This window comes from Amblyraja radiata, chromosome 12, assembly GCF_010909765.2.
Source record: "Amblyraja radiata isolate CabotCenter1 chromosome 12, sAmbRad1.1.pri, whole genome shotgun sequence".
Lineage (NCBI taxonomy): Eukaryota > Metazoa > Chordata > Chondrichthyes > Rajiformes > Rajidae > Amblyraja > Amblyraja radiata.
In genome coordinates, this window is record NC_045967.1 from 57,668,274 (window position 1) to 57,681,944 (window position 13,671).

At 50.6% G+C, this 13,671-nt stretch overlaps 1 protein-coding gene across 1 annotated transcript; it reads left to right on the forward strand.

Annotated features, from left to right (window-relative positions):
- Window positions 1–1,863: 1,863 nt before the first annotated feature.
- Window positions 1,864–9,275, forward strand: LOC116979252 (protein FAM162A-like). Its single transcript, XM_033030852.1, has 5 exons — window positions 1,864–2,050; window positions 2,087–2,104; window positions 4,559–4,667; window positions 7,284–7,392; window positions 8,642–9,275. Exons 1-5 carry the CDS (start codon window positions 1,906–1,908, stop codon window positions 8,747–8,749), a joined length of 489 nt encoding a protein of 162 aa, XP_032886743.1. The 5' UTR covers window positions 1,864–1,905; the 3' UTR covers window positions 8,750–9,275.
- Window positions 9,276–13,671: the final 4,396 nt, after the last annotated feature.

Genomic DNA, 13,671 nt, shown 5'->3' on the forward strand with positions numbered 1-13,671 from the left:
TCCCTCAAGAACCAACTTCTGCTGTGCGTGGCGTCTCCAGACTGGAGTGGAGGGTGAATGAAAGCTTCGGGAGGTTCAGAGTCACTGCTGTGGACAGAAAGTGGGCCCAGAATCTGCCATCAATCCACAGGAGCTCGTCCTGTGAACACCCAATGTACCACAGCCAGGAATCAGTGCAGGATGGGGATGATCAGCCATGATCACATTGAATGGCAGTGCTGGCTCGAAGGGCCAGATGGCCTACTCCTGCACATATCGTCTATTGTCTATAAGACTATCACTGGACCGGCGACACTTTGGGGCGGATCCTACCAGCTTTCAGAGAGCCGGCATCATATGTGAAACCCCTTGGGAATAAAACATATAACAGTGCAGCACCAGAACAGGCCCTTCGGCCCACAATGTCTGCCAAACATGATGCCAAGACCACCTCTTATCCTGCACATAACCCATAACTCTCCATTTTTTCCATGTCCAAGTGCCTATCCAAAAGTCTCTTACATATCGTACATTAACACACTAACTATCGTATCTGCCTCCACCACCATCACCCCTGGCAACGTGTTCCAGGCTGCACTGCTCTCTGTGTAAAAATACTGCCCCTGTGCATCTTTAAACTTTGTCCCTCTCACCTTAAAGCTGAGCCCTCTAGTATTTGAATATTCTATCCTGGGATAAAGGTTCTGACTGTCTACCCTATCTAGACTTCTCATAACAGTACATACTTATTATATACTATTGTAAGTATATTCCTTAGAAGGAAACCACCTCTCCTTCTAAAACAAGACAATGTAGAGCCAGTTACAAGCCGGCTACAAGGACAGGGATGTTTCTGTATTTTACCTGTGGCTAATCTGCTGCTTCTCTCTGCAGAGACGGCACATGCTGCTGCCACAATACATTTCCCCACCAGGTGGCGGTGCAGACCACCGAATGAGGAATCGCTGGTGACACAAGGAACTGCAGATGCTGGAATCTTGAGGGAAAAACACAAAGTGCTGGAGGAACTCAGCAAGTCAGGCAGCATCCACGGAGGGAAATGGACAGACGATATTTTGTGTCAGTACGGCACACTATCTATATCTGCCTTAAAAATACCCACTGACTTGGCCTCCACAGCCCTTTGTGGGAAAGAATTCCACAGATTCACCACCCTCTGATTAAAGAAATTCCTCCTCATCTCCTTCCGAAAAGAATGTCCTTTAATTCTGAGGCTATGACCTCTAGTCCTAGACTCTCCCACTAGTGGAAACATCCTCTTCCACATCCACTCTATCTAAGCCTTTCACTATTATATACGTTTCAGTGGAACTGTTCTTCTAAACTCACTCTCTGAACTCCAGCGAGTACAGGCCCAGTGCCGACAGACGCTCATCATAGGTTAACGTAGTCACCCTCCATTGCTGGGGTCATTCTTGTAAAGTCATTGATCATTCAGGAAATGTTCCAGACGGTGGAAATCCCCACTGCTGCACCTTCCCCGGGCAGGGCAGGGCTGTCCCCTCCCTCTGTCCCCTCCCTCTGTCCCCTCCCTCTGTCCCCTCCCTCTGTCCCCTCCCTCTGTCCCTCCCTCTGTCCCCTCCCTCTGTCCCCTCCCTCTGTCCCCTCCCTCTCCCCTCCCTCTGTCCCTCCCTCTGTCCCCTCCTCCCTCTGTCCCCTCCTCCCTCTGTCCCCTCCTCCCTCTCCCCTCTGTCCCTCCCTCTCCCCTCTGTCCCTCCCTCCTCCCTCTGTCCCTCCCTCTGTCCCTCCCTCTGTCCCTCCCTCTGTCCCTCCCTCTGTCCCTCCCTCTGTCCCTCCCTCTGTCCCTCCCTCTGTCCCTCCCTCTCCCCTGTCCCTCCCTCTCCCACCTCTCTCTGTCCCTCCTCTCTCTGTCCCTCCCCACCCACCATTCTGTGTACGGTCACCATGCAGCGAGCTGTGTCTCTGTCTCTCTCCGTGTCCCAGCGCCTGTTGGCCGCCGCCGCCCGGACCCCGACCCGGAGCCTCCACTCAGCCGCCGCCGCTCGCCGGCCGGCCGGGGACCTCGACACCCCCGCCCGGGGCAGCCCAGCCCCCCCAGCCTCAGCCCCCCTAGCCCCAGCCCGAACCCCCGCGGCCCGGGACGGTGAGTCTCAGACGGGATGGGAGAGGAGGGGAGTTGGGGTGGGTGGGGGTGCCGGCTCTGGATACCCAGCGGGTCGGGCAGCGTGTGTGGGAGACGGGAGTCGGTGTCCAGCTGGTCTATACTATAGGGGGGTGGGGTGAGTGGGGCGGGGACGGTGGGAAGTGTATCTCACTCTCCCACTGATGACGAGCTGGGTTATTGTGTACATTTAATGGAGCCAGAGCTTGCTGGAACTGTTTGCTAAGCTGATGTGGCAAGGTGTACAAACACTGCCTGGTTTAATTGTAATTCTGTCACATCCGCTACAGCCCGCGGTCTCGGCTCCCCTGCAGTCTGTGTGGAGACGCTGCCGAACCCAATCGTGGCCAATCCCTAACCCATATCCCCTGAAACTGAAGGAGAATCCATTCCTCTCACTGCTCTTTATTTTGTGTCAACAAAAAGACACAGAGTGCTGGAGTAACTCAGCGGGTCAGGCAGCATCTGTGGAGAACATGGATAGGTGACGTTCGGGTTCAGACTGAGAAAGTCTGAAACATCACCTATCCAAACGTCACCTATTCATTTAATTTCCCAACACCTTAAATCACAGTCCAGGAAAATGCTGGAGTAACAGGCAGCATCTCTGGAGAGAAGGAATCTATGTGTTGTTGGAAATTAGATATAGTTTCATTGTAAATTCTCAAGCAGTTAACACTGAAACATGAGGGCGGGTCGTGTATGTTAAACAGCAGGAGCTCTCAGTGAAATGCAGCTGGACTTTGTTGGGAGAGGTGAGACCCTTATTGCAAAAGAGGAATTAAACTGAGGGCGGTGGGGAATTAGTTTCAGCTTCCTGTAAAGGGAGGTGATTGCTTCACTACTGACGCATGAAATGTGACACGCAGCATGACTCAGCCTGTATGGTTTCCTGTTGATCGCCAACTCCTTGCCTACTCTCTGATGCCGTGATGTTTGCAAGTTGTAGGCGGAGAATTAGCTTTCAAAACCATTTACAGAAAAGCCAGTGGGATGGGGGAGATTGTGAAGTTAGCGAGCGGCTAGATTGGATCTGGAGACCAGGGTTAATGAACGAGAGAACAATTCAGTGGTGGCTTTCAAAAGGAAATCAGAAATGCTGGAGTAACTCAGCGGGTCAGGCAGCATCTGTGGAGAACATGGATAGGTGATGTTTCACAGAGTGCTGGAGTAACTCAGCGGGTCAGGCAGCATCTGTGGAGAACATGGATAGGTGACGTTTCACAGAGTGCTGGAGTAACTCAGCGGGTCAGGCAGCATCTGTGGAGAACATGGATAGGTGACGTTTCACAGAGTGCTGGAGTAACTCAGTGGGTCAGGCAGCATCTGTGGAGAACATGGATAGACAATGTTTTGGTTCAGGACCTTTCTTGTAATGGGACAATAGGAATGGCTATGGGTGTACTGTGTGGGGTGTAGTGTATTAGGGGTGGCACAGTTGATAGAGCTGCTGCCTCACAGCGCCAGAGACCCGGGTTCGATCCTGACCTTGGATGCTGTCTGTGTGGAGCTTGCATGTTCTCTCTGTGACCCCATGGGTTTCCTCCGGGTGCTCCGGTTTCCTCCCACATCCCAATGATGTGCGGGTTTGTAGGTTGATTGGCTTCTGTAAATTGCCCCCTAGTGTGTAGGGAGTGGGCGCCTTAGTGGGTTAACATGGTACTGGTGTGAACAGGCGATCGAAGGTCAGCGTGGTCTAGCTGGGCCAAAAGGCCTGTTTCTGTGCTGTATCTCTAAACCAAACTAATCTATTGATACTATTGGAGTAGCCAGGTGCAGAATGTGCTGGGTGAGGGCAGGTCCAACACCATTGAGGAATTAGTGCCTGCTTTATAGACACTACGCTCACTCCAGCACCCGCCCGCAGTGGCAGCAGCTAGCCCCCTCTACGGGATCCACCGCAGTAACTCACAACTCCTCAGACAGCACCCCCCCACAGGACGGAGATCAGAGGCAGGGGGCTGACTGCCACCCTGTACCCTCACGGGAGCGGCACAGCGGGTAGAACCGCTGCCTGGAGTGCCAACCCCGACCTCCACTGCTCTCTATAGAGTTTGCACCGTTCTCCATGTGACTACGTGGGTTTTCTCCAGGTGCTCTGGTTTCTTCCCACGCCCCAGACATGGGTCAGTGGGTTAAACTGGCTACTATAAATTGCCCCTGGTGTGTGGTAGAATCTGGGGGGGGGGGGGGCGGCAAGTGATGAGAATGTGGGGGAGAACAAAAATGGATTGAATGTTTGATTGGTTTCAATGGCTGGTACTGACTCAGTGGGCCGAAGGGCCTGTTTCTGTGTTGTATCTCTCTCCCTCTGACTTTCACTGACCTAAAGAAAGACCTTTCCTCGGGTTAATTGAAACTGTACTAGGACAATCGGAATGTACGATGTGAGTTTGTTAAATCTCCAGTGTTTAATATTGCTCTTGTATCTGGCAGAATCCTCACCCTACAGGCTACAGGGACGGATACCCACAGACTACGACAGAAAGGTTCTGCTATGGGTGGGACGGTTCAAGACGGACCAGGATATACCAGAAATAGTCTCGTAAGTCACACTTCAACCTTTTCATAATCCTCCACCTTGCTCCTTACGAACTTCCTTATTGGTTGTACGCCTTGGACCATATTGAGCCAAAGTCAAACAGCAGGGAAACAGGCCCTTCGGCCCATCTCACCAAAGATACCTCCCCTAAGACAAAATCTAGAGACAAGGAACTGCAGATGCTGGTTTCCACCAAAGATAAGACACAGAGTGTTGGAGTAACTCAGCGGGCCAGGCAGCATCTATGGAGGAAAAGGTCAGGACCCTTCTTCAGTCACCCATCCTTTTCTCCAGAGATGCTGCCTGACCCACTGAGTTATTCCAGCACTTTGTGTCCATCTGTGCAAAATCTAAGCTAGTCCCATTTCCCTGCATTTGGCCCATTTATCGCTCTAAATGTTCCCCATTCATGCACCTGTCTTTAAACGATGCTTGCTGCTTTTAAATGTGTTTCCGGGTGCTCCGGTTTCCTCCCACATTCCAAAGACGTGTAGGCTTGTGCGTTAATTGGCTTCTATAAATTGTCCATAATGTAACGGATAGAACTAGTGTACGGGTGATCGCTGGTCAGCACGGACTCGCTGGGCCGAAGGGCCTGTTTCCACCCTCTAAACTAAACTACCTGCCTCAACTACCGACTCTGGCAGCTGTTTCCATATACCCACCTCCATCTGGGTGAAAAACATGCTCCTCAGGTCCCTGTTGAAGATTAACCCCCTCGCCTAACGTGATGCTGTCTGCATTGTAGTGATAGATCGGGGAATTCAGTTTAGTGCGTTTTCACACTTCTGTACCTCGTGCCAGAGGGGAGAAGAGGGAGTGGCCAGGGTGCGACTGGTCCTTGATGATGCTGCTGGCCTTGCCGAGGCAGCGTGAGGTGTAGACGGAGTCGATGGAAGGGAGGTTGGTTTGTGTGATGGTCTGGGCTGCAATGTCCACAATTCGCTGCAATTCTAGGAATAGGTATCCAAGTTGGGATGAATCATCCATCTCCTGCTAGTACCGTATGCCGTGTGTCCCAGACCTCCCAGTACATCTGGCAGCAGGTTAATGTGTGAATACTTTGTAGCTGACACTGCGGGGAACAGCGCACACACCATTTACACGCACTGCTTCCTCTTGCCCAAGCAGATGGCTGGAAGGGAACTGCAGATGGTGTAGGAACGGTTTCGCATCCTCTACTGCAGAATCCCACAGGTCTCACCAGTCAGCAAGGCCCAACCTGCCAAACTCTCCTTGTAAGCCAACATCTTCATCTCAGGATCCAGGGCGGCACAGTGGCCCAGTGGTAGAGTTGCTGCCTCACAGCGCCAGAGAACCAGGTTCGATCCTGACCAGGGGCGCTGTCTGTACGGAGTTTGCACGTTCTCCCCGTGACCTGGTGGGTTTTCTCTGGGTGCTCCGGTTTCACCCACACTCCAAAGACGTGCTGGTTTGTGGGTTAATTGGCTTGTGTAAATTGTGTCTAGTGTGTAGGATTGGGTATGGGTGGTCGATGTGAATTGAAGGGCCCGTTCCCACACGATATCTAAAATAAACCTTGGCCTAAACTCCAGTGCCATCCCTTCCTCAAACAAGTCGACCAATATTACATGGATGCTCCATGTGAGGCCTGTGAAACTGCAGAAAGGTTTCCTGTTAGACTCTGCCTCCCCTTCCCCCACCCCCGCCATCCCAGTACCCCTCCATCCCACATCGACTAAACTTTTAAAGTACTGCTAGACTCCAAATCCAGCATCTTGAGACTTTTTCCTGCTGGGTTTTCCTTGCTTAGAACGTTGAACAGTTTGAGGCAGTTAGGATAGTGGCGTTTAAGAGGCGTATAGACAGGCACAGAGATATGGATCACATGCGGGCAGGTAGGAGTTGGTCTTGGCATTGTGTTCGGCACGGACATTGTGGGCCGAAGGGCCTGCGCTGTACTATGTTCTTAACATTGAACTGCACTGCACGGCAACAGCCCCTTTGGCCCACAATGTCTGAGCTGAACAGGATGCCAAGACCAACTCTTATCTGCCCGCACGTGATCCATATCCCTCCATTCTCTGCCTATCCCCTCCTGTATCTGCCTCCCCCACCCCACACGGGCACTGCCCATCCTCTGTGTTTTAAAAAAAAACTTGCCCTGTACATCTATTTTAAACTTTGCTCCTATTTGAGGTGGGGGGGGGGGGCGGCAGGGTGGCACAGCGGTGGAGTTGCTGCCTCACAGCGCCAGAGACACGGGTTCCATCCTGACTGCGGAGTTTGTACCTTCTCCCTGTGACCTGCGTGGGTTTTCTCCGGGTGCTCCGGTTTCCTCCCACACTCCAAGGACGTGCGGGTTTGTTCGTTAATTGGCTCCTGTATAAATGTAAATTGTGTGTGAAGGGTGGTGCTAATGTGTGGGTGATCGCAGGTCAGCATAGACTCAGTGGGCCGAAGGGCCTGTTCCTGTGCTGTATTTCTAAGAGCAGCCAGGGGCAAGGCTGCTGATGGTGGTCTGGTGAAGGTTGTATTGGCTAGTGTTGGGTGTGTGAGAAACACTAGTCACCGTGCCAGCTGCAATGATCTTGATGTCAGGGTGGTTTTGACGGTTGCTGAAGTTCTCTCCAACACGTGTGTTAATCTTCCCCACAGCATCGAGATGCTTCACGCAGCAAGGAACAAGATAAGGGTACAGATCTGCTACCTGATGATCGCCCTGAGTGTGGGGGCCTGTGTGGTGACGGTGGTTTCGGGCAAGAAGGTACGTTCTCTGCCAACCTGTGCTGGCATCTCCTACACCCACCCTCTTCGCCCCTCGCCAAAGAGAAAGCCCGAGACTCTCATGACCATCAATGGCGAAACAAGGAACTGCAGGTGCTGGTTTACGCATAAGGACACAAAGTGCTGGAGTAACTCTGTGGGGCAGGCAGCATCTGTGGAGAAAAGGAATAGGTGACGTTTCAGGTCGAGACCCTTAATCAAACTGATTGTGTGTGTGTGTGTGGGGGGGTGCAATGTCCAGACCGCTGGGTTGTAAGCTCACCAAGTGAAATATGAGGCGCTGTTCCTCCAGCACCTTTATGTCCCAATGAGTTACTCCAGCATTTTGTATCCATCTTTGGTCTAACCCAGCATCTGCAGTTTTGTGTTACATACCATTTGCCACAGTAGTGATCTGTCTCTCTGACCACCAACACATCTGCATTCCACACCATTCTTCCTTTCCGTTCTTCCCACAGAGTGGGTGAGCTCACGTTCCCCATATTATAGTCCACACATCATGTCCCTCCACTGTACGCCCCTCATTGCCCACACTGCCAGTTGACTCTGGGTCATCGGCAGGCTTGATGCCAGTCATTGGCATGGATCTAGGTGCCAGCGCACACAACATCGGGATCTGGTGGGTCTTCCCCAGCTGAGACGGGCCTGTATATTCACTCCGCACCCTGGCCACCCCAGCCGGGACCAACAGACCAAGGGGCCGCTCTCGGTCATGTCTCTGGGGGGAGGGGGACGGTGAGCAGAGATGTCCAGGGCAGGGTCACCCCCATCTCTGGTCCACGTGTCAGTCATGTGAAACTCTGGGCAGCCTCTTTGCCCATTCAGTGGGACGAGCTCAGCGATGATTCTAAAACTCCCAAGACACAGGGCGACAATGTGGCACAGCGGGTAGAGCTGCTGCCTCACAGCGCCAGACACCCGGGCTCAATCCTGACTGCTGTCTGTGTGGAGTTTGCACGTTCTCCCCGTGACCGCGTGGGACCCCCCCCTGGATGCTCCGGATTTGTCTCGTATTCCAAAAATAAACGTGCGGGCTTGTTGGTTAATTGGCTTCTGTAAATTGTCTCCAGTGAGTAGGATAGGTGTATGTGTGTGTGTGTACCAGTGATCGCTGGTCAGCATGGACTCAGTGGGCCGAAGGGCCTGTTTCCACCCTGTATTTGTGAACTAAACTAAATTGGACAAAGGCCATCCAAAGCTCTGACCAGCTGCTCTTCCTCCACCTGCAGGCTTTTAAACAACGTGACAACCTCACCAAGTTGAACCTGGATAAGAAGGCCAAGCTGAAGGAGCAGTACATGCTGGAGCAGGGGATTGCGGCTGACAAGACTCAGTAACCGACGGACATTCAGCAGCACCTAAAGCACACGGTGCTGGGACAACTCGGGCAACAGATCCACAGGAACAACACCAGTGATGACACGGGTCAGGACCTTCCTTCAGACTCTCGGGGTAGAAGAAACATCTTCTGGTCCGGACCCAAACCTCACCTGTCGTTGATCCCCAGAGATGCTGCCTGAGCCGCTGAGTTGCACCCGCACTTTGTGCCTTATCTTTGGAACAATCCAGCATCTGTAGCCCCTTGTGTCTGTGTCATTGGTTGAAGCAGGTATTATCCACACTGGATGTGGATCTCATCAACATCTCCCTGTGTTCATTCACTCTCACATTTAAACCCACCCCCTGTGGGATATTCCCTTTGCCCCTGCCCCCACCCTGGACCTGCTGCTGTGAAGCGACACTTCTACTGGTACCCCACCATGCCTTGATCTTCAAATCCCACCCTCTCCCTGCAAAGTGTCATGTTAATGCCCAACATTGCCGCCGCATCTTTTGAAACAGCATTATTAGCAGCTCCATCAGTCTGAAGGGTCCCAACATGTCACTTGTCCATGTTCGCCAAAGATGCTGCCTGACCCGCTGAGTTACTCCAGTACTTTGTGTCTTTTTTTTGTAAGCCAGCATCTGCAGTTCCTTTGTCTCCTTATTAACTGCCTTGATGAGTTTTCCACTCACTGAGGGATTAGAGGTTTATTTTCAACTGCACCCAGACCCCTCGTGTTCAGCTCACAGCTTTGTTCAGCTCATGGTCTCTGTTCTGGTAACATTAGTTCACATATGGGACAGTCTCACATCAACTATTGGGCGGCACAGTGGCGCAGCGGATAGAGTCGCTGCCTCACAGCGCGAGAGTCCCAGGTTCGACCCCGGCCTGTGTATAGTTTGCACGTTCTGCATCCTAAAGACGTGCGGGTTTGTAGGTTAATTAGCCTCTGCAAATTGTCCCTAGTGTGCAGAGAGTGGATGAGAAAGTGGGATAACATAGAACCGATGTGATGGGATGATCGATGGTCGGCGTGGACTCGGTGGGCCGAAGGGCCTGTTTCCGTGCTGTATCTTTCAACTAAGCAATCAAACTATCTTCGGCACTATTTCTACTTTTACATTTGATGAATATCTCGGGTATTTCGTTTGTTTTACCGGGAGTTCTGTTCTGTTGTAAATCCAGTTTGCGATGCTTGCCGTGCAGTTCAATGTTCATTGCTGTGAGCGCAGCTGCCAGCGTTCTGGCTGTGTTTCCACATAGAATATTGAACAATGAGGCTGCAGGTACCTCACCTCAGTCCACCACAGCCAGTATCTTCACAGGGACACACACTCCTCACTCCATCGCTAACACTCAAAATATTATTATTCATTAAACCACTTTATTATTTGTTAGAAATTCGAGTTTGATATATTTTTGTGAAAATCTGAGTAAAGTATTATCTGTACCTCATTGTCTCCACGTGTGTTTATTTGGTTTCAAAATCACCCAGTTTTAGATGCACAGAATCTCTTGCCCAGAGCAGGGGAATCGAGGACCAGAGGACAAAGGTTTAAGGTGAAGGGGGAAAAGATTTAAGAGGAATCTGAGGGGTAATTTTTTCCACACAAAGGGTGGTGGATGTATGGAACAAGCTGCCAGAGGAGGTAGTTGAGGCTGGGACTGTCCCGGTATTTAAGAAACAGGTAGACAGGCACAAGGATAGGACCGGTTTGGAGGGATATGGACCAAACGCAGGCAGGTGGGACTAGTGTACCTGGGACATTGTGTGGGCAAGTTGGGCCGAGGGGCCTGTTTCCACACTGTATCTGTCTAGTTAATTTTTGTCCAAAGTGCTGGAGGAACTCGTCAGGCAACATCTGGCAGGCGGCGTTTCAGGTCGGGACCCTTGTTCAAGGTGAAGAAACATCTGTCTATTTGCCTCCACAGATGCTGCCTGGCCCGTTGAGTTCCTCCAGCTGTTAGTTTTTTTACTCAGGGCTCCAGCATCTGCAGTCTCTTGTGTCTTCAGTTAATTTTTTATTTGTTCTTGGACTGTGTTTGACATTTGCAAGGCTGCTGACAGTGAATTTAATTATGTTAGACTAATTTTAGTTCACAACTAGGTACTGGAATATATAGGGTGGACAGTCAGCACATTTCTCCAAGGGTGAACATAAACACCAAAGGGCAAGGGCTTAAAGTGAGAGGAGCAAAGTTTACTGTGGGTGCCTGGAACGTGCTGCTGGTGGTGGTGGTGGAGGCAGATACGATATTGACGTTCCCCAGGATTTTGGATGGATGAAGCAGATGTGTTAGTGGCATAAAAGACATAGACAAGCACATGGCTAGGCAGGGAATGGAGGGATATGGGTAATGTTCAGGCAGATAAGAGTTGGTCTTGGCAGCATGATCAGCACAGCTTTCATGTGTTAAAGAGCCTGTTCTTGTGCTGATCTTTGTTCCATTGATACCCACATCCAGGGAATAGAGGGATATGAATGACATGCAGGCAGAGAAGGTTAGTTTAATTTGGCATCGTGTTCGGCATAGCCCTTGTGGGCTGAAGGGCCTGTTCTTGTGTTGTACTGTTCTAGGAACTGATGGAGATTTTTATAGGAAGGATTTTGAGGGCTGTGGGTGAAATGCAGGGAAATGGAAATAGCCCGATTTGTCAACTTGGTCGGCATGGGCTAGGTGGGCTGAAGGGCCTGTTTCCCTGCTGTACAGTTCAACGATTGATCTAGGTTAAGCAAATGTTTTCTGAGAGTTCCCCCCCCCACCCCACAGATATTGGCCATTACCAGAGCTCGCACACACACACAGTCACCATGACTGTGCAGAAGCTTTGTCTGATGACTGCCTGCTATTAACTCCTGGCCCTGACTAATTAGGTGTTTGTGTTGTATCTCCAATGACGTGTTTGTAGGCAGGTGCCGGAGCTGTATCATGGGCCTGGCTCGGGGCCAAGCAAGCACCGAGCTTCAATCCCATGCAAGGCACATGCTGTACAATTCACCAGCAAGGAGATGTGGGAGAATTTCTTTAGTTGAAGGTTGGTGAATCTGTGGAATTCATTGCCACAGATGGCTGTGGCCACTGTCAATGGATATTTGTAAGGCAGTTCGATAGATTCTTTATTAGTACGGATGTCCGGGGTTATGGGGAGAAGGCAGGAAAATGGGATTGGGAGGGAAAGATGGATCAGCCATGATTGAATGGTGGAATAGACTTGATGGGCCGAATGGCCTAATTCTGCAGCTATTGCTGTTAGACTCAAACTAGGACTGGATCCTTACACCGTTCACAGTGGGAATATCAACACATTAACTGTGGCACAGTGGTGCAGCGGTAGAGTTGCTACCTTACAGCACCAGAGATCTTGGTTTGATCCTGACTGCGGGTGCTGTCTGTACGGAGTTTGCTCGTTCTCCGAGTGACTGTGGGCTTTCTCCGGTACGTCTTTGTAGTTGGTTTCCTCCCACAATACAAAGACGTACAGGTTTGTAGGTTAATTGGCTTTGGTAAAACGTGTAAATTGTCCCTTGTGTGTGTGTGTAGGATAGTGCTGGTGTATGCGGTGATCGCTGGTGGGCCGCGGGGCCTGGTTCTGCGCTGTATCTCAAGTCTAACTCCACGGTGCAGCTGTATATCAGGTGTCAGGTGAACAGATGGTTTGTTGAGGTCGGCAAATCCAAGATCAGGTGGACGCAGTGTGAGTGGACACTCGATATCGCACAATCCCACAACACACAATGAACAACGTACTTACTGCTCCTAACCACAGTCACACACATAAATATATATAACCATCAAAAATACGCTAAATTCATCATCTTGGCACTAACTAACCATAATAGTCCAAGATGAGAATTTATTTTCACACATAGAGAGTGGTGAATCTGTGGAATTCTCTGCCACAGAAAGTAGTTGAGGCCAGTTCATTCGCTATATTTAAGTTCAAGTTCAAGTGAGTTTATTGTCATGTGTCCCTGTATAGGACAATGAAATTCTTGCTTTGCTTAAGCACACAGAAAATAGTAGGCATTTACTACAAAACAGATAAATGTGTCCATATACCATGATATAAATATATACACACAAGAATAAATAAACTGGTAGTGCAAATAACAGAAAGTGGTTGCTAATAATCAGAGTTTTGTCCGAGCCAGGTTTAATAACCTGATGGCTGAGGGGAAGTAGCTATTCCTGAACCTGGTTGTTGCAGTCTTCAGGCTCCTGTACCTTCTACCTGAAGGTAGCAGGGAGATCAGTGTGTGGCCAGGATGGTGTGGGTCTTTGATGATACTGCCAGCCTTTTTGAGGCAGCGACTGCGATAAATCCCCTCGATGGAAGGAAGGTCAGAGCCGATGATGGACTGGGCAGTGTTTACTACTTTTTGTAATCTTTTCCTCTCCAGGGCGCTCAAATTTCCGAACCAAGCCACGATGCAACCGGTCAGTATGCTCTCGACTGTGCACCTGTAGAAGTTAGAGAGAGTCTTCCTTGACAATCCGACTCTCCGTAATCTTCTCAGGAAGTAGAGGCGCTGATGAGCTTTTTTGATAATTGCGTTCGTGTTCTCGGACCAGGAAAGATCTTCAGAGATGTGCACCCCCAGGAATTTGAAGTTCTTGACCCTTTCAACCATCGACCCGTTGATATAAATGGGGCTGTGGGTCCCCCTCCTACTCCTTCCAAAGTCCACAATCAGTTCCTTGGTTTTGCTGGTGTTGAGGGCCAGGTTATTGCACTGGCACCATATGGACAGTTGCTCGATCTCTCTTCTGTACTCTGACTCATCCCCATCAGTGATACGCCCCACAATAGTGGTGTCATCAGCGAACTTGATGATGGAGTTCGCACTGTGGTTCGCTACGCAGTCATGGGTATAGAGTGAGTACAGCAGGGGGCTGAGCTCGCAGCCTTGAGGTGCTCCCGTGCTGATTGTT

Excerpts from the sequence above, each read along its gene's own strand:
- LOC116979252 (XM_033030852.1), top strand. The coding sequence starts at position 1,906 with ATGCAGCGAGCTGTGTCTCTGTCTCTCTCCGTGTCCCAGCGCCTGTTG. Across the intron at positions 4,668-7,283 it reads GATATACCAGAAATAGTCTC|CATCGAGATGCTTCACGCAG; the intron begins GTAAGTCACACT and ends TCTTCCCCACAG. Across the intron at positions 7,393-8,641 it reads CGGTGGTTTCGGGCAAGAAG|GCTTTTAAACAACGTGACAA; the intron begins GTACGTTCTCTG and ends CTCCACCTGCAG.